The sequence below is a fragment of the Aphelocoma coerulescens genome, chromosome 11 (genome assembly GCF_041296385.1).
Source record: "Aphelocoma coerulescens isolate FSJ_1873_10779 chromosome 11, UR_Acoe_1.0, whole genome shotgun sequence".
Lineage (NCBI taxonomy): Eukaryota > Metazoa > Chordata > Aves > Passeriformes > Corvidae > Aphelocoma > Aphelocoma coerulescens.
In genome coordinates, this window is record NC_091025.1 from 8,250,318 (window position 1) to 8,277,567 (window position 27,250).

The window sequence follows — 27,250 nt, forward strand, 5'->3', positions numbered from 1 at the left end:
CTTTTAGGAGGACAGGAATTCCCCAGCCCTGCCACAGGGCCTCTCCCTCACCCCAGCAGGCACACACAGATATCCAGGAGATGGGGGGTGTTTCTAGGCAAATCTTTATACTGCTGGGGGACTTGGGGCCAAGTTTTGGAGGGGGCTGCCACTTGGTAGCTCCGGGAACCAGCGGAAGCTTCCCCTGTGTTCAAAAGGCACCAGTTTTGGTTCGCGTTTCAGTTACAGCTGGTACTGTAGCACAACCTAAGACGTGAGAACGCATAGCTTAGCCCCTTCCTGCCCCAGCAGCTCCCCACCACCCCTTACCCCCCTGGGGACCCCTATCCCCAGCCTCCAGCACACAAGGGGACAGTACAACCCATCTCTGTCACACTGTCCCACCATCACGGGGGATGGCTTCCACATCATTAGAATCTCCTGGCCACTATAGAGTGCTCCAGAGTGCACCATAGAGTCCTCCCAAGAGCAGAGCAGCCACAGCATCACCTCAAATTGCCAGGCACATCCTTGTCTCAACAGGGACATGGCCCCATGCCCTTCAGCCCAGGACTGACTGCCAGTTTTGTACGGAGAGAGGACAGCGGGGGAGGAGTGGGCATAGATCCACCTCCCAGCTTTGCTTCATTACGGGCACAGCTCAAACCATTCCTGGCCCCTGGCCAGAGGGAAGAAGGGGTATGCTGGCTGCAGCCCCTCACCTCTGTCCCCACAGAGCCCCAGCCACCCGGTGTGCATGGGAGTCTCTATGTACATGTCTGCTTACACCGGGCAGAGAGGACTTGCATGGAGGGAAATGCATGTCTGGGAAGGGTGGGGGCCTGAGAGAGGGGACAGTGGCCCTGAGGCCATCACATGGCTGCCAGCTGGCCCAGCACCATCCTGAACTGCTGTGTGCTGTTGGCAAGGTCCTTGACACGCTCCACCATGTCCTTGGAGGCAGCAGGAGATGGGTAGTGGAGGGCGGCCGCCTTGGTGGTCATCACAATCTCCTTGAGCATCTCACAGAGGAGGTTGCTGTAGTGCATCACCTTGTGCTGGACATCCTGGGCCTTGGCCTGGCGGGACAGCGTGTCCCCAATGAAGACGAGCTTGTGGGCGCTGAGGATGACAAACTTGCTGTGGGCCACGAAGATTTTGGGAGGTTGGTTGGTGCTGACGGCGGTAAAGAAGGCGTCGACAGCATTGGTGAGCGTGGTGAGGTTGGCCTCGCACTGCTCCAGGTAGAAGAGGAGGAGCTGGCGGTCAGCAGGACACAGTGTCCCACCACCCCGCGCGGGGCTGTAGTGCTGGGGGGGGCTCCAGTTGGACAGGTCGTTGTCGATGGGGCGCGTCACCTCCTGCTCCAGCCGCTCAAACTGCTTCAGCTGTGGAAGAGACAGGCGTGAGGCAGGGTGGCCATTGAGCCAGCACCTGCTCCCCTCCATGGAGCCACCAGCACAGATGGCCATGGCCACCAGCCCCAGGGAACACAGTGAGGGACAGTGTCAGCCCCAGGACAGCCATGCCAGGCTCCTCTCCAGGATCAAGGTGCCTACGCCCCTCTCCACTGGCACAGCACTGGTATGGAAGGCAAGGTAAAACACACCATGGGAACATCCAGGGAAGAGGGCTGTGGTCAGATCAGCAGCAGAGGTTACAAGGGAAGCAAGATGTGGGGCCCTGCCTGCCCCAAGTGCTGTGCCCAGCAGCACCCACCTGCCTGCTGCAGTGCCCTTACCTGCTGGTGCTCTAGCTGGTCCTTGCTCTGCCTGATTATGTTGCCTTTCTCCAGCAGCTCCTTCTGGGTCTTCTCAAACTCCTCCTTGCCCTGCAGGGGCATGACATGGAAGGGGTCAGCAACATCAGCCTTTCCAGAGAGTCCCCACCTGCCCTGGGACACCCCTGGTCCACACAGCCCTCAAGCTGGAGGGTAAAAGCAAAACATAGGCAAAAGCAGAGCAGCCTAATCCCCCTGTGCCACGGAGCCACCATCACAAATGCTCCCTGTGGGAAGCAGCCCCCATACCCACGCCCACCTGGAGATGGACATAGTCATAATCCTCCATCCAGCCGCTCTCACTGTTCTCGTAGGGCCCATCAGGTGACTCCTGGGCCAGCAACTTGGGGGGGGAGGGCAGGGGCCGTGACTGGATGCTGCTGGCCTTATCGGAGGGGTGAGGGGGCCCATGGCCACCGCTCTCCACTGCCGGCTTTGTCCGTTTGAAGAGGAGGGAGGCATTGCCATGCAGGAAGGAAGCCAACTGCTTGGTGTCATCAGGAACACCACGTGAGTGCATGATGAAGTGCTCCAAGTCATCTGTGCCCGGCTTGCTACTGGCCAGGGTACTGGGGGCCCAGTGGCAAGCGTCCAGCGCTTGGCCGTGCCGTGCCAGGGCCTGGTAGACCTCCTCCATCTTCTGCAGCTGCTTGCTGAGCTTCGTGTAGAGGGAACGGTCGGAGGCCTGGGCAGCATTGCCCACTGCCCCCCGGGCAAACTCCAGCAGGTCCCGGAGGGCTGTCCGGACGCCCTCGGCTGCCCCACGGATGTTGGCAGCATTGGCCTCCATGTACTCAGGGCTGCGCCAGTTGGTGCTGATAAAGGACATGAGGTAGGAGACAGCGCTGCCGACGCCACTCTGGAGCTTGGCCAGTGTCTCCATGGCGGCATCCAAGTCCAGGGAGAACTCCTTGCCGGCTCCCTTAGCCGGCTCCTTCACAGGCACCACGTCCAGCGAGGATGTGGAGATGTTGCTGCGGGTGCTGCCTGTGCTGGAGGCCGAGAGGCGCTTGGCATCGGCGCCCTTGGCCTCGCGGTCTACTTGTGGTGGGACATCGTAGATGTACTCGCCCTCCGTGTCCACAGAGCCCTTGCCTGGGGCGTGCAGATCCCGGGGCACATCGTACACCTCTTGGGAGGGGAAGGTGGATCCCCCCAGCTTCTTGAGGCTGGGGGGCACATCGTAGATCTCGTGGGAGAGCGGCAGCTCAGGAGCACCTTTCCCAGCTGCTGGGGGCACATCATAGACATCCTCTGGCAAGTAGGACTCCTGCTGGGCCAGGATGAGGGGGTGGCGGGACGGGTCAAAGGCTTTCTGCTTGGCAAAGGCAGGTGGCACGTCGTAGGTCTCCTCCCGCGCTGGGCCATCCGGCACGTCCTTGCTCACTGACGGGGGGACATCGTACACCTGCAAGGGCAGAGCAGTGGCACCGTCAGCACTGCTGGGAGAACTGGCCTGAGGCAGGTGTGGAGGTGCAGGCTGACTGCCCCAAACTGTGGGGCATGCAAGTGCCAGCACTGGGCATCCAAGACGGCACTGGGTGGGCACCGGGATGAAGCCGTGCACCCCAGGAGTTCTCCTGCCCTTTGGGACAGGAATCACAAAATCCTAGAGCAGCCCAGGTTGGAAGGGACTTCAAAAGATCACCTGGTCCAACCTCATCCCCAGGATGTGAACATCCAGCAACCTATTCCTGGGCATCCTGAAAGCCTCCAGTGGCCAGGGACATCACCACATCTCTGGGGAGACTGATCCAGTAAGTTATTTTTCTCCCTGTAAAAATCTGTTTGTCTTTCTTACACAGAGAAGCTTGGAGCTTCCAGCAGCACTTACAGTTTGGTGCAGGTTCTTCTCCACACTGGGGGGCACATCATAGATCTCCTGCCCCGGGTCCTGCCCACTGGGACCCTTCACTGCCATGGGAGGGGTGTCATAGACCTGTAGTGGGGAGGACACGGGACAATGTGTCAGAGATGGTGTGGCCACCCACCTCCTCTCAGGGACCAGCTGGGAATGGTGGAGGTGCTCAGAAGCAGCAACAAGGTCTGTGAAGTACAGTTTTGGGTACAATTTGGCCTGGTAATGGATCTCAGGCTGTGACAGATCATCTCCCATTCTTAAGGGCAAAAACCAGAGATTCCTCCTTGACACCTCAAGCAGCCTCACCTCCTGGCTGAACTGGCTTGGGACCCCTCCTCGGACAGGCGGCACGTCATAGATCTCCTGGGAGCCCGTGGAGATGAGGTGGCGAGGGAAATCGTATTCAACCTGCTCACCCTTGGGCGAGTCATAGACGTACACCTGCCCCACGCGGGTGGGCACCAGCACCTGGAAAGATGGAAAAGACATGATGTGGGCACTGCCGAGCATCTTCCACCCTGCATCACTCCCTCAAAACCCAGCCATGGGGCCAGAGAGAGGATGGTTGCTGGATTCTGTACTGGATTGCCTGAAATTAGGGTCTGGCCGGTGCCACGGGAGGGCGCTCCCCGGCCGGGCGTGCGGCGATGCCGGGGACGGGATGATATCACCGGTTATTTATAGCGGCGATAGAGTCTCAGCGAGAGACAAAGCCCGGCCGGCACGGCCGTGGCATGCAGAAAGCAACGGCCGATCCGCACGTCCAGGCGTGGGCCGGGGTCTGCCAACGCCTGGAGATCCCTGCCCACAGCTCCAAGCCTGAATGGGTCATTTCATGGTGACACCAGAGCGGAAAATAACCAAACCCAGAGGGTAACAGCACCCGGCCCAACCAGTGCCAAGGAGGGCTGAGGTGTTGGGCTGGTTCTTCCTTTTAGGATGTTCCTTGTGCCCTGGCTGTGATTTGGCAGTTCCCTCCCCTCACTGGCTGCTTCCCAGGGGTATGAGTTGGAGTAGCCTTCCCAGAAAACACAATACTGAAAGCACCTCACTCCTCTTCCCCAGGATGACGTGCCAGGGAAGAGGCAGAGCCAGAAGGAGGCTGGTGTCCGGGATGGAGCCGTTAAGCTCCATGCTGGGGACAAGCCTGGTGGCTCACCCTTGCCTCACCAGTGTATCTACCAAGTACTGGCAGGCTGCCTGGCACAGTTGGGAAATGCTGGCACTGCCTGTCTGTTCCTGTGTGCGCTCCCAGGAGGAACGAAACCTCATAGCATTGTACTGGGTACCACAGCTACTTCCACAGTTCCAGAATCTGGCACCCCAAAACAGCTCTTGGGTTACCAACACCCTGTGCCCATACCAGACACACTGCCATGCCGTGGGTGACACTGGCAGAGCCCACACAAGAGACCATCAGGACCAGAATGCTGAATGCTGTGCCAGCCCCAAGAGGGGCAGCCCATGCCAACTGGGGCACCTCAGTGACTGCAGGGACTCTCTCAGTGCACGCACTCCTGCCAGCAGTGCGGGCAAAGATGCCCACACAACCCCAGCAATGGGCACATGGGCTGCCGTCTTCAAGAGTGGCAAGCTGAGAAGCCCAAGCTGTGCCAGCCACTCACACCCGTGGACCACAGAGCACCCCACAACCACAACACACTCCCCAGTTCCAGTCTCCCCATCCTACCTTTCCCTGGGGCTTGTGCCCTTCCCAGCTCCTCATGTCCAACGATGGTGGCACCTGGTAGATTTCTTGAGCCTGACCAGCTGAGGGAGGAACCTGGTAGACATCCTGAGGGGGACTGGCAGACCCCCCTGGGTAAGCCTCTGCTGCCTGGCCCAGGGACGGGGGCACCTGGTAGATCTCCTGGCCAGGGCTGGGGAAGGTGTGGGGAGGTGCCTGCTTCGGGTAGGTGGAAGGCTGCTTAGCTGGGGCAGGAGGAAACTGTCCAGTGGGTGCTGAGCCCGGGTACAGACCCTGCTGTCCCTTGTTGGGGACCGGCATCAGGTAGACATTGTCCCCTTGGGGGGCATAAGCAGGGTGCATGGGTGTGTACTGCGAGGCAGGTGACAGCGGGGTGTAGCCCCCTTGGTGGTGGAAGGGCAGAGCTGGCTGGGGCACCGATGGCTGCGGTGGTGCCTGCCCCTGTGCCGGGCCAGGCGCTTGCTGCTGCGGCTGCTTCTTGTCGTACATCCCCACCAGGATCTTGAGGCGGTTCCCGGGAACGATGCCCTGCCGGCCATGGAGCGAACAGAGCCACCAGCCGTCCAGCCCCTGCGTGTTGCGCTCCAGCACCGTCATGATGTCGCCCTTGCGGAAGGAGAGCTCGTCCGGGGACTCGGCCACGTTGTCGTACAGCGCCTTGGCCAGCACGTTCTGGAAGAGAGCCCCGCGCCGGGGCGGTGAGCCGGGCCCCGCCGGCCGGTGGGGCGTCATCTCGGCGGGCGACAGCGGGGCTGCAGCTCAGCACCGGGACGGAGCCCCACGGGCCGGGGGCTTCGCCGAGCAGTTCCCGCCAGCTGGATCTCCCCGCTCCAGCCACCGCGGGATTCCCCGCTGGAGCAAAACCCACCCTTCCCAGAGGTGGTGCTGGGAAGGGGCCGGGCCCTTCCGCCTCTCCGGTTTCGGGGGGCCTCCTCTGCCTCTCCCGCCCCTTCCCTCCGCCGACTGGGAGGAAGTGCCGGGGCGGTGAGTCAGCCGTGGCCGTGGCCATCCCACGGCACCCGTCGCCGGGCCCGGGCCCCTTCCACCCCGCGGGGTCCCCGAGCCGGGCCACGGCAGCACCTGCCAGCGCCGCTCGGGGCCGTGGCGGCGGGACAGGTCGCGGCCCGCCCGAGATGGCAGGGCCGGACTCCCGGCTGTCCCGCGGCCCTGCCCGCCGCCGGTGCCGCCCCGCCCGCTGGGGCGGGGGGCGGAGGCCTGAGGAGGCCCCTGGCCCCGGTGGGCCCCCCGCAGGTCCCGCAGCGCCCTGACCCGCCGGGAGGGAGGGAGGGCAGGCAAGGCCTGGCCGCCCCGGTGCGGGGGAGCTCGGCCAAGGTCACGCCAGTGGGATCGGCCGCACAGGAGAGGCCCTGCCCGGGGCGAGCGGCGAGGGGGCTGCGGCCTTCCTCCTCGTCCTCGTCCTCCTCCTCCTCCAACGGGGCCCCGCAGCAGCCGTTCCCCCGCGCCCTACTTGTCCCCGCACACGCCCCCGTGTCCTCCCCTGTGTCGCCGCTCACCAGGTAGTTCATCTTCCCGCGGGGCCACTCCGGCCGCAGCGAGGGCGGCGGGCCGGGTGCGGGGCCGAGGGCCGGGCCGGGCCGGGCCGGGGGCGGCGGGGCCGGGGCGCGCGGGCGGCGGCGGCGCCGTAGGGATCGTTATAGCGCCGCGCGCGCCCGGCCCGGCCGCTCCGCCCGCCCCCATTGGCTGCGCCCGCCCGGGGGGCGGGGCCGGGGCTCGGGGCGGGGCCGGGGCGGGGCCGGGGCTCGGGGCGGGGCGGGCACCGGAGGGCAGAGGGGCTGTGGCGGGCGAGCGGCGCGTGGGTAAGGGGCGTGAAACGGTTGTGGCACATGCCACGGGGGTGTGACACCTGCCACGGGGGTGTGACACCTGCCACGGGGGTGGCCAAGTGCGACAAAGGGTACGGGTTGTGGAACCGGCGTGCAACAGCTGTGTACGGAAGGGTGTGCAACAGGTGTTGTAGTGGGCCTGCACTTAGTGTGCTGCAAAGGCTCTATGGGTGTGTAATGGATGTGCGAGTGAAGGAAAAAGACTCTGCAATGGGTGTGTAATGAGCAGAGGTCATCAAAAGTTAATGGGCAAGTGTGCAATGGTTGTGCAATAAAGGGTAACAGGTAACTGGGGTGTTCTGGGGGTGTAATGGGGATGGTGTGTAATGGCAGGGAGATATAAGGGGCAGGTAATGGGTAGCTGTAGGTGCAGTGGCTCACATGGCACACCCTGGCACACATGGGACACCTGGCACACAGGGCACACCATAGTACCCGTGGCACACCATGGCTGGCTGCCTGGCCTGTTCCAACAGCCGGGCCACATGGCCCATGGGTGCCCCCACAGCCGGTAAGCCTGGGTTTGGCATCGCTGTATGCTGTGCCACAGTCCCTGCCATCATGCAGAGAGCTGGGAGCAAGCTGGGAGGGCAGCTGCAGCTGGGAGCTGTGGGAGGCACATGTGAGCTGCATGGGGGCACAGGACCTATGGACATGCAAAGGCTGCACAGACACCTACGCTGCTCCCCAAGCGTGTGAGAGCTGGAGCACACAGGGAACCAAGGGAAGGGACACAAGTGGTGCCTGCAGCCAGTGGGCTCAGGGGCAAATGGGCAGTGAGTGGGCCTGTGTGAGACCATGGGCCAGTGAGCAAGTGGTGCATGTGGAGACAGGCCAGGAATGTGGCCCTGACTGTGCACGTGCCTCCCGGCCGCAGTCCCCATCACGGCATTCTCTCTCGCCCTCTGGGGTTACTTTCAGGTGACACCAGGGTATGGTGGCAGAGTTGAGGCCAGATTGCAAACACACGCCCTTCCCCAAAAAGCAGTACTTGAGCCACCACCACTGTCCCCAGCTTGGAGGCAAGTGTCCCTGTGTATCACTGGCAGAAAGGGAAACTGAGGCACAGCTGTGGGTTGGAGACATCCGGTGGAGGGACTGCGGTTGTGCCCACAAACCGCAGTTGCCCTGGCGGGCGCAGCCTGAGGACTGTGGTTTCCTCTTGGTGACAGTGGTGACAGTGCAGGCACTGAGCATCGTGGGCATCCTTGGGATGGGCTCCAAGCTCCCCAGCCTCTCTCCCGCCACTCTACAGCTGATCCCATGAAGCCACGTGTTTGCTTTGGAGACGCTGAGCCTGGTGTGGACCCACCAGGCCAGGGTCTCATGGGATCCCCGAGGTGTCCCCAGGGTGAAGCTGCTACCACATGCCTTCAGGCAGGTGTTGAGGGGCCAGAAGCTTCCTGCTTTTGGACTTAAAAACAGTGGGGATTTCACTTTTCCCTCTCCCTGTGTTGATGCTCAGTTGACAGTTCACTGTCAAACTCTATCCCATTTCCAGTCCATCAGAGCCAAAAATCACCGCTTGCATCTGCTGAGCACTCTGAGCTGGAAACAGCTCCTGCACATCCCTGCTTCCACAGCCAAGCGCCCATGGGGCAACAGGCACCAACAGGTCTCCCTTTGGCTTCTCCTACTTTCGAGAAAATGGAATGCCAAAGAGAAGATGAAAAGTGGAGCATTACAGGGGCCCTGCAGCACTGGGGATGCTCAGAGCTGAACTGGCTGCCGGAGCATCCCTGTACTGCTGCCAGTGGGGTGCAGCGAGGGTCCCACCAGTCCCATGCTGTGATTCTCTGCCAGCTCCAGTGGACACAGGGCTGGGTGTTTCGGGATGGATGGTCCTCGGGATGCAGGTTGCCCCAGCAACGGTTGCTATGGAAAACACTTCAGTGGCAAAATTTCCAGCCATATTCATGTGTCCGTCATTGTCTTCCGGAGAGTCCCTGGTGTATGGTGAGCCAGGCACGGCTGGCTCCGCACGGGCAGGCTGCTGCTGCGGCTGCAGGGGACTGGCTGTGCTGGGCCCAGCTTTTCCTGGCTTTTTGCAGCTTTTCTTGCTGGGTGTGGTATGAGAAGGTGCAGGAGGACTCCAAAGTGAGATTTGGTGGAGCATAGTAGATGTACAATGGACAGGGTGAGCAGGCTGTGCCATGCCATGCCATATTAATTGGCTAGCTGCCAATTAATGTCCTGTTGGCCCAGCCATGTCCCAACCATTGGATGAGATTCATTTTGGTGAATCAAATGCAGGGCACAGCTCTGGGACAGTGGGACATACCAGGAAATGGGCTGGCATTGGGATGTTTGCAGGGACCAGCAGCTTCGGCTGGGGCTTCCTGCTCCTGCCCACAGCCCTGCTAGGTCTGTGCTTCGGAAAGCCGCTCCCCACCTCCTGGAGCAGCAATAGGATTACACGGGACTGAGTCTCCTAGCAATGAATGAGGAAATAAATCCTATAAGGCAGGACAGGATTTATTAGACTTCAATATTCTGGAAATAATGAGGACATTTCTCTTGGCTTGTAATATCACGGGACCCAACAGGATCACAACCAGGATTTATCCCCATGCTTCTCCATGGCACTGGGTCAGTTCTTAGCTGTGGAGAGAAGATGCTGGGGGAGGCTGCTTGCCTTTCCGAAGAGCAGGATGGCAGGGCACACCCTCATCTCCAGCAAAGCCAAGGCGGGCTGCAGGCTGCAGGCTGCCCCAACAGTAGTGGCTCTGTTTGTGTCCCCATTCATCCCCTAGTGAGGGCTGGCGCTGATCCTCGCCCCCGGCTGGGGCTCACTGCTGGGAGCGGGAAGGGCTGACAGCGGGAAGGGCCGGCTGTGCCATCATCATCAGCTGAGTTTCAAATGCCAGTGCCAGCACCCACCACCAGCGCAAGGATGCCCTGGGCTTGGGGACCCTCAAATGGGGTGGAAGACCCATGGGCCACTCCATTACTCCCCATTACTTTTGAGCATGCTGCAAACAGAATCCCTCTGTGCTGCTGGGTGAGACATTGCTGTGCAGGAAAGAGGTGGGAAGAGGCTGAAAACAACATCTTGGAAAAGAGGATGTGATGCTGCCAGCATCACCTTCCCGGCACCAGCTCTGCCCTTTGGGGAATTGCTGCCCTGGCTGTGGGCAGATGCTCCTAGGACAGCTCCACACTCTGGTCCCTCCTTCTCCCAGCTGCCATGCTTTCCCCCATGGCAGCTCTGTCCATGAAACCTGTTGTGGTCCTTAGGACAGTCTGGGGCTATGGGATGCACCCCCAGGCAGCCAGCATTCAATCTGCTCCCATGTCAAGAGCCAACATTTATTCCCGCATCCCTTTCACTGAAGCAGCATTAAATGCAGTGTTACCTCCCTGTCACGATTCATGTGGCCCTGTAATAGCCCCCACAAACCCCAGCAGATCAGTGAAGCTGAGCCTGTGGGTGGGGGTTGGACACAGCTGGTTTTACCATGGCCTCAGCACACGGACACCACAGCAGAAGCTCCGACCATCAGGACACACAGACACAATCGGAGCCTTGTTTGGGGCTCCGCTGCACAAGGGGCCCCTTCAGGCAGCCAGGGAAGGGGGAGCTCCTTGGGGCAAAGTGATGCTCTGGCCATGAGGGACTGTTATAGGGCCAAAATTACCCCAAGCAAATGCCCAGGGCGGATCCCAACCCATGGATGACATGTGAGCTTCTCAGAGAAGACAGCTCAAGGTGGGAATGTCTCAAAAGACAGTCTCCTGAGAACATTGTTCCTCACAGAAAGTGTAGGGCTGCTGGGGACATCAAGGGCTGGTGGGGACACTGAGGGCTGGTGGGTCCTGGGGCTACCACCCTTCGTGGGAAGTTGACTGGGCAATGGAAATAGCAAGCAGAGAGGGGGTTTGGTTGGGTTTTTTTTTCCCTTCTGAAGCAGCCAAGCTGTGTTTTCTGGAGACCTGTAAATCACTCCTCGTCTTCAGGAAAGAAAGGCAAGGAATACATGATCCAACCAAGCAAAAACGCAGGACGCTTGGGAGCATGGAGGAAGTCAGGAATCAGCCCAAGCTGGAGGCTGCCTCCTGGCTGTCCCGCCAAGCCTGTCCCAGCTTGCTGGGCCAGGAGCTGGCACTGTAGTCCAGCATCCTCAAGCCGAGCTGGGCACACCATGCTGCCACGAGCTGGGGAGCCCAGCAGAGAGGGGAGTTGAGGCTCTCAGCCACTGCCTTAAACTGCACTTTTCCAGCAGGTCAGGTCGCTTCCAAGATTTCAAGATTTTCCACATTTACTCAGCTGAAGAGAAGAAAAAACTCCAGAAGAGAGGCTGGAGGGTTTGCGGACAACATAGCTAGGGCTGGCAGGCAGAATCCCATAAATTGGGGGTCATCAATTCTCCCAGTTCACCAGCATGCTAGGGGAGGTTTTGCTGGCCACATCCCTCTAACACACTGTTAGCGTGCATGTGAATCCAAAGCCACCCCTAAGCCAGCCAGAGCCCGATGCAGCTGCAGGACTCACTATGGACACAGCCTGGAGCTCTTTAATGCTTTCAAAAACAAGGCTGGGTTTGGTGCCTCTGGCTTTTGGGATCTCCAAGGGTACTTGTTGCATCTCCATTCTACTCTTGCTCATAATACAATGCACAGGATTATTTTCCATTTCTTACCTACTTGGTGCTGCCGAGCTGCTGGAGCAGAAAGGGCCCTAGAATGCAGCAGGGATACGCACTCTGTGGCAAAGGTTTTGGTTGTCAGCCCCCAGAAGCCAGATGCCACAGCTTCTGCAGGGGTGACCCTTCCTGCCTCTGTCCAGCATCAGGGTCATGGGGGACACAGGGCAGAGAAGTTCCCAAATATTCCCTCCTCTCCTCTGAGCAACAGAAGAGCAAAAGGCAAATAATTTCCCTGGCTGCTTGCTCAGCACTCACAGCAGGGCCAGCCCTCCCAGCCCTGCTTGTGGCTGCCTTGGCATCTCACCATCTTCGGGGGTCTGCAGCAAAACAAGCCTGGGCTGCCTTGGGGTCCCTGTTGGGAGGGACCCTGTAAGGAGGGCAGGACAGCACATAAGGAGAGAAGGTGCTGGAAATGGTTCAGCACTACCATTCGGAGCAGGAGAGCAACCCAGCTACTGCAGCAGCACCTGCCTCGCTCCACTGAGGTCCAGCCAGGGCCACTCACTGACACTCAGGAGCCGGAAGCTGAGATACCCCCACAAAAGTACCCTGCACAGAGATTCTGGTTGTTTTTGCAACCTAAGCCAGAGCAGCAACTGGCTTGGAAGTGTTTGGAGATGAAAACATGCCATCACTCTGTTGTTTTGTTTCTGTCCAATTTCAGGCTTGTTTAAGCAGGTCCATTACAGCTGATTCTGTACAGAACAGGGTGCCAAAGGCTGCAACTCCCCATAGCACGTGGTGTTTTTTCTTGTCTATCCTGCAGCACGGCCACAGAGCAGGGGCTGACTCAGCAGTGGACACATGAGCCCAAGGCTCAGACCGTGCTCAGAGCCGCAGGCAAGGGGCCATCGGCAGCAACGGCATCGCTCGCCCGGTGGGCAGGAAGGATGGGGCTTGTGCTGCTCTCCCCTGGCACAGCACCAGCGTGGGCTGCCCCACCAAGCAAGCCCAGAGAATCCTGGGGGGAAATGCTGGTGAGTACCTCTGTTCCAAGGATGTGCACAGGCCAGACATTGGGAGCTGCCCAACTCCACCAGAGCCAGGCCAGCAGGGATGGCCAGGATGATGGTGCGTTGCTGGTCTCCAGCTCCGGCTGCTCGTTCCACACCCAGGTGCCTTGGCCTGCCCTTCCAGGCAGCTGCACTTAGTCCCTGCGTGGCCATGCTTTGGATGGGTTTCCTTACTCCTGCAGCACTGCTACAGGACTACACTGACCTCGTCACCCTCAATTCTGGATTTCATTGCACCTCCAGCCCCAGTACTGAGGAGGGAAAGTGATTCAAGCACTTACTCTGACCCCCAGGCTGCTATCAGGGCACACACTGGGCACCTCTGAGAGAGGTTTTTATGACTGCAGTCAGACACTCCTTACTCTATGTGATCCTTAATTTCTTTGTCCTCTGCTTCCCACACAAACCACACTGTCAGCATGCAAGAGTGTTGGGATGGAATACTTTATTCACGTGAACACTCAGATCCTGGCCCTTCCTGCCTGCTGCAGCTGCTCCCATCTTCTTAACAGGGTGAACAAGGAAGGATTTCTTCACCAGCTTGCTTAACCCCCCCAGCATCATCAGACCCCACAAACAAGTACAGACAGTTTGGCTTTGTCTGGACAGGAGCAGAAGGCGGAGGGGCAGGGAGTGCTGCGGGGCTGGCAGAGCAGGGAGAAGGGCTCCAGCCCACAGCTTGCGTATGCACTGCAGCCATGAAACCTTCCTGCAGCCCCACTCTCACCACCAAACATGCCAGTACTCTCCCAGCCTTGGTGGTTCCTCCTGCTGCCAGAGGCACCTGGGATTGGTAAAGGATGGGTGCCACCACCTCTTCTCCTTGGAAAGTTGTTGCCAGAATTACACCAGTGTCTTCTATCACCTGCTGGGCCATTTAACCCTCAAAGCGCCCCCATTGACAAATACCCTCCCCAAACTATTACAGTAAAAGGAAAACCCTGTATATTGAGACATACAGGCTGAGTCTTGGGTAGAGAACAGTTTCTGTGCTTGGTGGTCGTTGGTGGCTGGCAGCCCCCAGCCAGCCCTGGGGCACAGAAGGGAGCAGGATCCCCCACGGCCACCCCTGGCACGTCAGGGCTTCATCCTGCTCAGTCTGATGTCACGTTCGATTTCGAACTGCCTGTGATCCACGCGCTCCAGGAACGCTTTCCTCTCGATGTACCTGCAGGGAGGCAGAGGCAGAGGCTGTGAGCAGTGCCTGTGGCAGCCTGTGTGGCTCCCACCGTGGGGCAAACCCCACCCGAAGGGACGAGCAGAGAGGGAAACCACCATCTCCCTCCCTCCCTCTCTTTCCATGAACTGATCACTCCACTGAACATCTCCTATGGACACCAAAACTGCTCTATGGCCTGCTGGCTGTCATCTGAGGGACTCCCAGAGGTCTGGTGGTTCCACAGGCTAGAGAACTGAACTGGCTGATTCTGGTTCCAGCTCTTCTCCTACAGCTGAGAAATGTCCTCCACAGACACCTTGAAGGGGATTAGAGTAGGCCTTTGCACCACCCAGCAAAGCATCTCAAACCCAACCACAACCCTCAATACAAGCTCACAGGCCCATGATAAAAGCCAGGAACAGACACATGGAGCAATAGGGATGCAAAAAGCATCACCCAGCAAGCCTGCAGCAGCTCAGGGATGCAGGCCAGGGGCTTCCCAGCCACAGACCAGCTCCTAACCACCACTGAGTATTTAGTGCTGCCCTTCAGCACAGCACCTGAGTGCTGCGAGGAAGAAGGCACGCCTGCGCCTGGAAAAGCACCTTGCTGCTCATTAATGGCATGCAGCTGAATTTTAATGTATTTTGCTGCAAACCCTTGCCACAGACAGCCCGGGGCTGTGCTACTAATTAACCTACAGAGGGAGTGAAATTGCAATTCAAAACAGGAGCTGTAACTGAATCATCACAATTGTTCTGCATTTGTTCCAAGGCGGCAAACACTGGACTGCCATCACAAGGTCATTAAACTCGTGTGCAAGATGCACAGGGAACCACTGAATTTGGCTGTTCTGTCAGTCGCTGCTTTTCCTGCTCACCAGAGCAGCCCACTGCTTGACAGCAAGACAAAAGCCTAAGGGAAGATGAGCGTTTCAGGCTCTGCGGGTTTTCCAGGCTGCTGGGTGGCTGGCAGTGTGCATGAAGATGCCCAAGAACTGCACAGGAAGGTTGAAGGCCTCTCCTATCAGTGGTCTCTCTGAGACAGATGGACATTTGGTGATGAGGTCCCTGCAAGGTCAGGCTGGATGGGCCTCTAAGCAATCTGATCTAGATAAAGAATCTCTGCTCACTGCTGGGGGTTGGATTAGTTGGCCCTTAAAAGTCCCTTCCAACATGAACCATTCCGTGATTCTGCAGTTCTTTATGCTACAACTACTGAACCAGTACTGAATGTGTTCCCAGTAGGGAGCATTTGCCCTTGCTGCAAGGGACAGCCCTGACACTCCTGCCCATCCAGTCATCATTGGAAATGAATTAATCCAGATTCTTTTCAGCGAGTGATTCCCCCAAGCGAGTGAATGGCCCTATGCATCCCTGCTGCCACCCCCTTCCCATCGCAGCTCCAGCCTGTCTCGTGCTGACACAACTGGGTCAGCTCATCTCTGCTGACTGTGAGGGGCAGGGACCAGCATGGCGCAATGCAAGCAAAGAGCTCGCTGGGAGGAGGTATTTTTGTGGCCCCTGCCCCTCACCGTTGGAGAAGGGTTGTGCAGAGGCCCCCTCCCCACACTGGTTCAGGAAAGGCAGGCAGGGGAGTGTCGCTTCCCTTTATCCCTGCAAGCGGGGAGGCGACCGGCTCCTAGGGCTGGGCTCAGAGAGGCCACAGGAAGGAAGCTGAGGGGTCATGCTGTATGTGCTCAGTGTCATATTGCTGGGTGTGTGGCTTTTCTCCCCCTCCACTGCTAAACACCAACCACAACCCCAGCTGGGAAGACAAGGACAGGAGTTACTGATGTTCATCTGGGAACACCCCAATGGCCTGGGCAGTGACAGCCCAACCTACTGAATCTGAAGCTCCTTTGGCCCCTCTGCGACACCCATCTATCAACCCCAGCAAGGAGTCAGTCTCTTTCTCCTCCTCTTCCTCCCTGACTGCTGTGCCTCTCTGGTGGGCAGGGCCTGGCTCCTGGGGGATCGATATGGATCATGAACCAGGAATGCGGTCTCACAGCTGCAGCCAGCAGCGCTGCATGGAGGAGGAACCGCGACGTCATCCCATGGCGTTGTCCTTGGCTGGTCACAGCAAAGAGCTGTAGGTGACAGAGCAGACCTCCCAGGCACTACCTGTGCATACACTGGGGCTTGTGGGGCCTGGCCGGCTTGTGCTGCAGGCACACAGGGGCTGGAGGTGCAGATGGAAGCTGCAGGGTCGGCACAAGCCCCTCTGTGCTCTGAAGCCTGTGCTGGAGCTGCAGCTCTCTTTGTGCTCAGCCAGCTCTGTGCAGCCGACAGCAAGGCACCACCCAACATGGTGCAAAGTGCGTGAGCGAGGCACAAACATCCGTCCTGAGCTTGTCTAAACAACCTTTGCTACCTGAATCAATACCTTCCTGTAAATTATCAACCTGCCTGGAAACAGGGCAGCTGTGATCCATGGCAAAGTAAGTCCATTGGGAGCAAGGCTGTCTCTGCTAACAAGGGCAGCTGCAAGCTGCTCTGGGGAGGGTCTCAGTGGTGCTGCCTGTCCCCTGTCAGTCACCATCAGTCACCCGGTGCAGGAGTGCACGGGGCCGGCTGCTCCCCCACGGGGCTGCCCTACAAAGGTGGCCCAATTAAGAGGCCACTACACATTTCCATTTATAAAGCACATCAGAGAGATGAACAGCAAAGGGGATAGCTGCCTCTGCTCCTTACTCCAGCCCCTCCTGTCAAATCCAGGACAGGCCCTCAGGACCTGAACAGCCAGGCTGTAAAAGCCCAGATTCTACTCCTAAGGAAATGCAAATCACTAGATGGGGACTGGTGGTACAAGGGGTGGAAAATCAGGCAAGGGAGGATAGAGCCATTGGGCGGCACATGTCCCCTCTGTCTTGGAAATTCTAGGCCCAGGCTGTGGCTGGCTGATAACCAGCACTGGCAGCAGAAAGATGCCACAGCCCCACTGCTCCACTGATTGCCAGTGTTCTGGCCAAGCATGTGCAGCTGCTGGAGAAGGGCCAGGGAGGTACGAGGAGCTCTGGGCTGCAGCAACTTCTACAGGGTTCGCACAAAAAAGAAGTTTAGCCTGTCTTCGCTCCTGAGCAAAGCATAAAGCTTCCTGCCTTCCTTGAGACACACATGGACCATCTCTGTAAGTGCACAGGATGTGTGGCATCAAGCAAACATCTCCAGGAGTGGGCTGTAGCTTTCCTTGTCAGGCAGACATTTACAGTCACACAGCAGAACACATGGGGAGCAGAGGTTTCTAACAGCACCAGGGATTAAAGGCAGTGCCCTGCTCTCGCCTGCCTGGGTTGAAGGGTTAACAACAGCTCATTACAATTTTTATAGAGATGTGTAAATGATTGCCCACTGAAGGGTGAGCACGGTTGACATTATTAAAGGAGAAGAGGCAGCTGCAGAAGGCACAACAGGCTCCTGTGAAATGACCTGAGGCTGGCAGCAGCTGTGTCTGTGTGACCTGCCCCCCAGGCGGGCTGGCTGCTCCGTGACGATACTGCACCCTTAACACTGAGGTGGCCTGTAAGCAGAAATGCAATGGGCTGTGCCTCCATTGGTGCTCCTCCCTTCTCCCTTTACCTTGAAGGTGGAAGTAATTCCTAGTGAGGAGATACTCCATTGATCCCCTCACATTACATGCCTGACTAGTATAAACATATTTGTAAGGAGCGTCTGAAGTTATCCTGGCATTATGTTCCTCATTTGTTTAATGACAAAAACTGCTTGCCAAGAGCTCAGCAGATTTTCTATCCTGGGATGTGACAGGCAGCAAAACCCAAAGCTGTCCAAGATTAAAGATGCTCTTAAAATTGCTGCTCTGCTTTGCTCATCTTTTCCATGTGCTGATCCTTTCTTTAGCCTTCAAGGACCATTACGTGAATCTGCAGAAAGGTTTGCCAGGCAGGAAGAGCAAGCTGTCCTGCTTGAATGTGGTGGGAAAGGAAACAGCACTGGCCAAGAGCAGTCGACATACTGGGTTTGGGCACACAAGAGATGACATGAAACACTGCTCTGCCACACCTGTATGTGGTGTAAATCATTCACCTCCTGGGACTTCAGGGATCTTGGAGGAACAGCTGCCCCTCTCCAGCACTCCGACTGAATTGCTCTACTTGTTCAAGGGCATGGAACCAGCAACAGGGGAGATCTGATAGAGAAGGTGTGTTGTGGAAGGGTGCAAGACCAAACTGAAAATATCTATTTAACAGTTATAAAATACCTGTTTAAAATAGAAAAACCAATCTGTTGGAATGCAGAAGCTCTGAGTTTTTCCTGTGGAGTAGAAGAACAGCTTATAATAAAATATACATTTTACGAGCTGTCCACTAAGCTGGTTATGTTTTCCCAGAGCTTAGCAAAGCATTTGTACTGGAAATGCCACTTCTGATCTCATTATCACTCCCCGCAGTGCATGTTATTAACTTTCTCTTTTATTTACAGCATTGCCATTTACTTTTATGATACTTCCATTAACTTCATTGGAGTGAACATTGCTTGATGCACACAACCAACGCCCAGCGCTGCCATAATCCTTAATGCACCTTGCCAGCTGTTCTGGGCTTACATAAATCTTTATGCGGGAGGAGGGAGGACAGATGCAGCTGAAATGCATCATTTGAAGAACAGAATAAAAACCTCCCAAATTCAAAAAAGAAAACAGGACAAAGGCAATAGTGTTTCCTCATGGGGCAGCTGCATTAGACTGGTTCATGCTCTGTGCCACAAGCAGAAGAGATGATAAAGCCAGACATTGGCTGGACTTAGAGAACTCACAAGGTTGTTAGCAGAGAGTGATAGGTGTTTGCAGACTTACCTGTCTCCCTGTGATGCTTACAGCAGCTACTGGCTTTATGTATCCCTAGAATAAATCCTTAAGAAATCCCATGGGTTTTTGAACTCTGTAGCCAGCAATGGGCTTCCCACATATAAAGGAAGTGGTGAAAACTGCTGGACTACTATTAGGTAAAGTCCCTCTTACCCGTCTTTCCCTCGGTTATGGATTGCCAGCTCCTCCACAATTCCCTCCTCCTCCTTGAAGTTCTCCCAGTCCAGTTTAGATTTCTCCAGTGTGCTCATCTTCTGCTTTTTGGCACCAATCTTCCCCAGGAGGCTACTCATACCACTTGGCCTCTTCACCCTGACGGAGATTAGGGAGCAAATGTTGGTTAAATTCAGCGAGATGGAAATAAAAAACAGAGATGAGAAATGTCATGTGTGAGAGTGGTGGCCTCGGTGGTGGTGAGCCACCGCCACCAAACAGGGGGCCACCAACCCCAGGCAGCCTGCAGGCGGCAAGGTCACGCTTCCTGCAGATCCTGCTCTGCCGTTCCCCTGGAAGCAGCAGAGTTCATTACACACATATCTCAAGTGCTTGGTTTTTGTGAAAGGGCTTTTTCATTTATCTTCTTAAGGGAACAGAGAGCTTTCAGGCCAAAAGAGAGCATTAAATCATCTAGTTTGACCCCTTGTATATACCAGGCCAAGCCATTCCACTGATCACCTCTGTGCTAAGTCTGGTTCTTTGTCTTCAGTTAAAGTGTTGTTTTCTGGAAGGCATCCAGCCTCAGTGCGTCACCACTGCTGACAACACATCTAGGAATTAACCATTTCATTGGTATTAATGCTTGATTTTCTCTAGCTTTAGGTTCTGGTTGCTGCTGCTTATTCTAAATCCAAGAACGCTTTGGTCTCCAGGCAAGTCTCATTAGTGACGTACTTGTCCACCACTAATGAACCCACATCTGAATTATTTTTATGCAAACAGATAGAGCTCCTTATGCCTCTCATTGAAATGCATTTTGTCCCAGACCATACGTCACTTCTAAGGTTTAGTCCCCCTGCTCGTGTTTCAGTGCTCTCTGAAGATGGTAGCACAGAATTGCCTGTAGCCCCCACCCTTCTCCTGATCTGTTTCTGTCCAAGCATCACCTAAATCCTCTTAGCTGCACACTGAATCCCAGTGCATGTGCACTGTGATCCCATACCATCTCCCGGGTCCCTGTTTGGCAGGAAGACCCCTTGGTCTTTCATCTCCTTGTTCTTAGAGGAGTGAAATCCCACCCGCGTGGTGGGGCCCCCTAATCTCCCCTTTATGCTGGGAAATGCATACACAGGGGCTCAGGTCAGCGGGGTTGCCCTCCAAGGAAGACAATTCTCAGGGATAGGAACCCGTAAAACAAACTTGTATTAACCCTTCTTAAACCCCCCCCCAGGAATGGGGGGCAAACAGCATCCCATTGAACTCGTGTTTACACACATTCCAGAGATAACTTCAGGTCTGCAGGGCCTTTGCCTCTGCAAGAAGCCAGAGAGGAAATGATTCTCGTTCCTGAGAGATGAAGGAATTTGGGAAGGGGGGCCCAAGGAAGGCAGCCAGGTGAGCATGGCAAATTGCTCTCCATCAGTGCTTTCTGAGCACACTCCTGCCCAGGGTTAGCCATTCTTGGGAACGTATCCAAAGTTGTCCTTATCGGATCATTAGCATGGTTTATGCTTCCGTAATTTGCAAGCCTCTAAAGGAAAATAATTCTGCAGTTTATATGGAATTAAATCAAAGAAAACGACAACTCTGTAAGCCTCAGCCAGAAGACTCTCAGTGAAAGAATGACTGGCTAGAGTCACTTGGGGTTGCAGCTTCCTGACATAGATATATTTGGGATTAAGGATATCTTGGCAGGCTCCATAGCAACTGGACAAGGCTGCCTATCCCTCCTCAATACTAGCCAGAGGAGCAGAAACATCCTAGGACCCGGCCCTTTTATTTCCTTCAGTCCCTGCCCACAGCTGGAGCACAGGCCAACAGCCAGCAGTTTTTCACTCTGCAGGTACACAGAACAAGCTGGATGCTCTCTGATTCACCTTTATCCCCAAACATCTCATCAACATGTCTAGAGCCCTTCACACCATGATCACACAATAAAACCTTGATCCTTGCTCAGCCCCCAATTCTCCCTTACTTTTCAAGGCATGATGGCTCTAGGTATCCTTATCTGCAGGTAGCAGGAAAGTGGTGTAAGGGGGCAAAATGGGCAAAGATGTTCTCAGCACAAGATAAAATTGGAGAAACTTGGTTCCCACATCTGGCTATCCAGGACTATACAAGCCTTGCTCAACCACCAAACCCAGTATCAGATGCGTGTTCAAGATGTAAGGGAGTCAGAGGAGAGGAGATATGACAAAGAATAAGGACAAACCAAATAAAATGTTGGACAAGCATCCCCCATGGGACTCCCTGCTGCGCAGCTGCCTGGAAAGCAGAGCCTGGTGGTCGTGCACAGCAGTTCCTCAGGCTGCACTGGGAGGCCTTAAAGATGCCCTGAAACAGATCTAGGGAAGTGCTGTGGCTGATCCAGCTGGCAAAGCTCCTCTGCCCCAAGCCTGGCAGGCAGAAGGTGCTTAAATTAACACAAGGTATTCAATAACACATTTCTCTGAATACACTTAACTTTCCAGACACACTTGGGCTTAAGATTTTCCTACCTTTGAAGTGGGAAAAGCAGGGATGTAGAAATGGAGGGTGTTGTTCCTTGTCCCTAGATTTCTGCTAAATATTTTTTTGGGGCAAAAAAAAAGTTTTTTGGCCAATGACCCAAGAGCCATCTCACCTATCCAAGGGCACCCACACTCATCTGCATCCACTGACCTTTCTGTGGGTGGAAGCCCACAGCCACTGCCAGTTGAAATACAGACAGGTCTGACTGCAAAGGACACAGCAAACCCCTGGAAAAACCCAAATGAAAGTTCTGGGATCTTTCCTGGGTGTTAGAGGAATCCCTGCCCTGCAGAGTGACAAGCAGGCTCAGGGGCAGGCTCACACATGCTGAGACTGATGCCTTTTTGGCTGAACCTTGAGCTGTTGGCTGCTGCTGGGGAAGAGCTGAGCTGGGACAGGGCTCAATCAGCCAAGCTGGGCTGCCGAACACGTCTCTGCATGAAACACAGACTGGGATGGGCTAACAGGCCACTGCTGTCCCCAAACCACAGTGGAGGATAGATGGGAGGGAAGGGAGCCAAAGGCAAGATAGTTCATGGCCAGAGGTGGAAGAAGAGGTGGTGCTGGCTTCAGGGAGCAGGAGCTGCAAACCAGATGAGGGCTGCTCATCATGTATCTTTTCTCCCATGGCAATTCCTGGCACATATCCATCTGTAATGGTGCTCAAGGCCTCTGTATATCCTCTTGGCCGTGGATCTCAGGAATATAGCTTAAAACATATAATTCACCCTGTGTTTGAAGCTACAGAGTCTGGGCTATGATATGATCCTCCATCAAGGGCATCCACATAATCACAAGAATACTCACAAGTCAACAGTTCCTTCAAGTCAAGGGAACCTCACAAAAAAGGGCAGGCTATGTTGCACTCTTGTGTTGATGACTACTCCAGAAATATTATTATCCAATGTCAGCCCCATGCTGGAAACTGGCTCTGGGCTGGATAGCCTGGTTCTGCTCCTGTCCAGACAATTCTGTGCTGCTGCAGCAGGACCAAGCTTGGGCCAAACAATGGGGCCAGGCACAGGCTGAAGGACATGTTTGAGTCTGCTGCTGAGTCTTCACTCCATGCTGAGCCTTTTATCACCCTGAATAAATCCAGCAAACCTGGGGGTGGGAATTCCTATGCTTGTGCCAAAATGAAGTAAATGAGAAACATTAAAGTCCAATTAAAAACTTGCTTGGCCTTAAATGCCTCATCTGTTTAAAAAGCAAGTAAAGGGGCCTGATTAATTGCATTCAGTGCCAACAAGAGGAATTATTACCCTTTTTGTACTCATTAAGGGTATCTGCTGTGGCATCTTTAATCACTAAGGCATTTAAAAGAGAGAAAGTAATTTGCTAAGACATAATGGATTCCAGGGATGAGGATCAGGACAATCGCCTATTTAGGACACAAAGACATGCTCTGAATTTTCACAATTAAAAAGCACAGCCAAAGTCTGCCCCTGAACCAGCAAAAAAAAAAGTGCTGGGGAGCTCTGCCTTGGTGGGGGGATTCCCCTGCACCGTCTAATGTCATCAGGACAAGGACTGTGCCTATGCCTCATCTGGCGTGGTCATACACAGGGACAAGCAGCAAGCCATGGGCTCCCGTGCTGTCCCACAACAGGTGAACATGCTCTGTATCCCTGTCCTTAACAATGAGGCTTCCCCCCACATTTTGGTGCAAGTCTGTAGCCTGACCAGGAGCTTGGAGAATTGCTGCTATAGCAGTGATGAAGTGTCACTGCCACATGTAATCCCTGATGGCTTGTAACACAAAGGTCAGCAGCGTCTGGGAAATGTATACCTGCTTAAAAGAGGTGGACTTCACCACAAGCTTTAGAAAGTAACATTCCAGCAATTGGGAACACGGCTACAAAGGTCTCATAGTGCATCCCACCAGCCAAAGCAAGATGGCTTTCCTCTCCCACTCACCCAGAGACGGGTGCTCTGAAGGTCTCCTGACACCAATCCCACATGCACCAAAGCTTCAGTAGTTCATCAGCCTTTCACTTACGTAAGTCTTCCCCAATGACTAGATTTCCTTGCTCAGCCTATGACTTGATATCTTCTTCCTAGTAGCTACTTAAGAACAGATAATTCCCTCACATTTTTGCAGCAGCCTTTTATGTCTTTGAAAGCTTTTCATATTGCTCCCCCTCCAGTTTGCTCTTTCCTAGACTAAACAATCCCAGGTCCTTTCAAGCTTTTCTCATTCCTCATGCTTTCCAGCCCTCTGACCGCTCTCACTGCTCTCCATGGACTCTCGGCCATTGGCCCATATATTCCTCAAAAGGCAGCATCCAAAATGGGAATAGCACGAGTGACGGATTTACCAGCACCGGGAGCGGGGGAATGCTTCAGATGCCTTGGGAAGCACGCAGCTCCTTACATGGCCCCTATGACGTGTGCCTTTTTCACAACCATGTGACAGCAGTGACTCATGTTGAACCTGTGATTCACCAAGATATCTGTCTGCTCCACTGGTGCCAAGCCACTTCCTTCCTCCATCCATGCAGAACATTCCTGCTATCCAAAGGCAGAGCTCTGTGCTGCTCCTCCTGTTTGCCCTCACATTTCCCTTGACACAGCAGATCTCGGATGTCTTTGCAAATCAACCTCTCTGATCCACAATAGCCATGCTGCAGCTGTTGAAGAAGAACACACTAGGGAAAGCACCTCCTGTCTTTGTGACATACCTATGGAGACTATTTAGCAGCTGAACCAGCACCAGTTGGCCAAAGAAGATCAAGGTGACTGGCCAGAAGCAGGCAGGGACCAGCAGGGTCTGACTGCAGGAGCTGACAGATCACATCCAACATCAATGAACAAACTGAGCCCAAAGGACACTTAATGTTGGCCAAGGAGCCAGCAGTGTCCCCAGCTTTAGCCTGACCTCCACCCTTGAGGATCTCAAACCCTCTGCTGCTCTGTTTCTGCTGGCTCCACAGACCACAGACCCTGGGCTGCTTCTCCATCCACCTTGTGGTATCCTCCTGGTTGTGGATAACAGCTTCTGTAGCAGGAAGGCCCTACTTCTATAATCTATCAATATTTTTAAGAAGTGCTCCATTTGTAAGAAGAAAATACTGAACACAAAACAGGATATTACTGAGTCTTAGCTAACACTCCAGTGCTCCCTCACCCCTCTTCTTGTTATGCCACATTTTGGGGAAATAGTGTGAGCAAACACACAGAAGAGGATAGTCACTGTTGTATGCAAATCACAAATGAGTTGCCTGTTTTCCCTGTTTTCCCCCCACTAATGAAACCCAGCCCCAATTAACAGTGGCAAATAACCTGTTCTGCCAATGAGGGTCTTGTGACAAAGCAGCTGCTGCAAGACTTGGACCAAGAAAAGTATTTTTTTAGATTATGCTGATTCCACCAAGGCATCCTGCACACCTTGCAGCTATGGGGTAGAGGAGACAAGACAACAGAGTGGGGCAACTTCTCTGGCCTGACTGCAGGGTTTTGCACCTCCCAGAGCAGCAACAATTTAGTGCTCGACACTCCATTACATTCTAGCATCCATCCAAAACATCTGGTGACTCTCCAGGAGGCACTGAAGAGCAATCTTTCCTTCTGCAGAAATAAACGTGGACTCACAGAGATGACATGATTTCATCAGTAGGAAATCTTGAAAGGTCAGGAAAGCCCCTGTACCTTCTGCTCCAGCCCTTGGAAGCAAATGATCAGAGATCACCTTTACCAATTACCATTTAAAAAGGCAGGTTACACCTACAACCTATAAAAATCCACTTTCAAGCAAGGTTCGGAACTCAGATGGATAGTTTTTGTTGTGTGTTAGATGATGAGACTGCTGCAAGGGATAATGCATTTATGATGTCTGGCTGAAGACGACAAGCAGGAGGCATCCATTCCCAGAACTCCAGTATGCCTGAATGGCTTTCCAGTGGCTTCAAGCAGAAGAACCCAACTCAAACATGTACTACAACACCAACCACGTCCCTGCTGGCTCCTTGCAGCGCTGAGCAGCATGTCAGATCCCACCATCAGGACAGGGAGCTGGCAAGTAAATGTCACCAAGTGCAGAAAGATGGCATCTCAGGCCCTGCAGCCTTTAAAGCACCATCCTGACCACCCAGCCCTGGCTCTCCCACTGCTCCTCTCCTGCAGCCCTTCCTTCCTCACTGGAACTTGTGATACTTACTTGCAGCACAGCAATGGCAGCTCTGTTCCTGTCACCCCAAGTGCTTTGATGGCAGGGATTCAGGTGAGAAGCTTGCCCACTCAGCAAAGAGAGGATTTTGGACATAGTAGTATCTCTTCCTTCCACGATCTGCTGTAAAGCTGAATAGTTTCCTTAACTGCAGGAAATGGTTCTCATGCAAACTAACCACAGCTGGGCAACTGATGCAGCCAGTAAATATTTTCATTTTAATAAAGTGGAAGATTCCTGCCCAGAGCACCACGGATCATTCGCCCTGCTGCCCTTCCTTCTGCGTGCAAGGATGTGAGACACTGCACAAGAAGGATGCATGCAGAGACCGGGGGGTTGGCCCATGTGCCAGCTCTGCTGTTCACTCCCAGACCATTTTCCTCAACAGAAGAGTGAAAACACTGGCATGGAACAAGAGTGGCACATGTCAGGAAGGCAAGCATGGTGCCATCTGCTCCTGAACGTCAGGATGGTCTGACTAGAGGGACCAGACAGCAGCAGAAAGACAGTGCCTGGTATTGCCAGCTTGCAGAAACCTTCCCCAGAACAGGTCTTGTTCTTCAGAACCTAAAACTGACCAGCTCTTCTCACCCCTCACCCCACATAACCAGCCAAGGACAGAAAGTCTCTCAGGAAAAACCCAGCTGCATTTCTACTTTCCCCTCCTGTCCCCTACTTGGCATTGTTTCCCAAACAGGCTCTCAGGTGGATGCAGAGAGCAGCCTGGCTTGTTCTCAGCTCTGCCTGTCACAACAGGTATTTAAAAAAGCAAACAAGAAAGCCTCCCTAACACCAAACAAACAAACATTGAAATCCCAGCTGGAAAAAAAAGCAAGCAAGGAGGAAATGAAGATAAAAGCAGGGTGGATGGTGCTGGAGGATTGGCGATGATCCTGTTTGGAGGGCACTGCCCAAGGCAGACTCTCAGGGAGAGAGGACTGATGGATTCCCACCACCCAGCCAGGGCAGTGCAGCCCAAAGAAATCACTGCCAACCCAGTCGTGCCTGTCCATATGCTCCACTTGCTGAGCTGGTAGCAGGTACCCAGCATTCACACCCTGAAGCACACACAAACTGAGCCAAAGAACCTGCCTGAAGTGCTCTACTAGTGGGGACTTTTGATGCAGGGTTATATCGTTGTGGTGAGGTCTGTCAAACTTCCTGCACTCTGAAGAGCAACATGCATGAAACCACTGTGGAAAAGCAGCTACGGCTGGGACAAAACCCATTGCGTGGTGCTACAGGCCACAGCAAAGCAGGCAGCTGTGTCCAAAGGCAGTAAGAGATGCAAGTGCAGGAGGAAAATGGGAATTATCTCGCCTGTGATCCTGCTAGCAGACCAAGGCAGACTGACTTCTGCTGCATGGAGGGCTTTGCTGACAGGAGTCAGTTCCTGGTGAAAATGCTCTGACTGCATCCCTGCAAAAGGAGGATGGTCTGACTGCAGCAGGACCAGCCTCAAGTACTTATAAGGAACAAGGAAATGGGGGTTTTAACTCGAGTTGATAGTGTGAGTTAACTTTTCTCAGGCTTTTGTTCAGGCTTGCCAACCCAGGCTGACCCCAAGCTGCTTTGTCATCACTGCTTTTCCAATCACAAGA

At 54.9% G+C, this 27,250-nt stretch overlaps 2 protein-coding genes across 3 annotated transcripts in view; both read right to left on the reverse strand.

The window, feature by feature from the left end:
* Positions 1 to 86: 86 nt before the first annotated feature.
* On the reverse strand, positions 87 to 6,940 carry BCAR1 (BCAR1 scaffold protein, Cas family member). Of its 2 annotated transcripts, XM_069026577.1 has the most exons (7): positions 6,843 to 6,940; positions 5,311 to 6,000; positions 3,927 to 4,088; positions 3,594 to 3,698; positions 2,019 to 3,167; positions 1,721 to 1,810; positions 87 to 1,367 (listed from the first exon to the last, which is right to left on the reverse strand). In XM_069026577.1, the coding sequence occupies exons 1-7, from the start codon at positions 6,852 to 6,854 to the stop codon at positions 852 to 854; spliced, it is 2,724 nt and encodes a 907-aa protein (XP_068882678.1). In that variant the 5' UTR covers positions 6,855 to 6,940; the 3' UTR covers positions 87 to 851. The 2 variants fall into 2 exon arrangements, with proteins under 2 accessions (XP_068882678.1, XP_068882677.1); XM_069026576.1 differs by lacking the exon at positions 6,843 to 6,940 and having other exon boundaries at positions 5,311 to 6,379.
* Positions 6,941 to 13,259: 6,319 nt separating this feature from the next.
* CFDP1 (craniofacial development protein 1) overlaps positions 13,260 to 27,250 on the reverse strand; it is a 62,398-nt gene continuing 48,407 nt past the window's right edge. Inside the window, exons 6-7 of the mRNA XM_069026462.1 lie at positions 18,971 to 19,129; positions 13,260 to 13,999 (exon numbers count right to left, since the gene is read on the reverse strand). Coding sequence (XP_068882563.1) covers positions 13,909 to 13,999; positions 18,971 to 19,129 — 250 coding nt within the window. The 3' untranslated portion in view covers positions 13,260 to 13,908. The remainder of the gene's footprint in view (positions 14,000 to 18,970; positions 19,130 to 27,250) is intronic.

Coding starts and splice junctions, on each gene's coding strand:
- BCAR1 (XM_069026576.1), bottom strand. CDS start 6,060: ATGACGCCCCACCGGCCGGCGGGGCCCGGCTCACCGCCCCGGCGCGGG. Junction 3,699..3,926: donor CAAGCCAGTTCAGCCAGGAG/GTGAGGCTGCTT, acceptor TCCCCACTACAG/GTCTATGACACCCCTCCCAT. Junction 3,168..3,593: donor AGAAGAACCTGCACCAAACT/GTAAGTGCTGCT, acceptor CTGCCCTTGCAG/GTGTACGATGTCCCCCCGTC.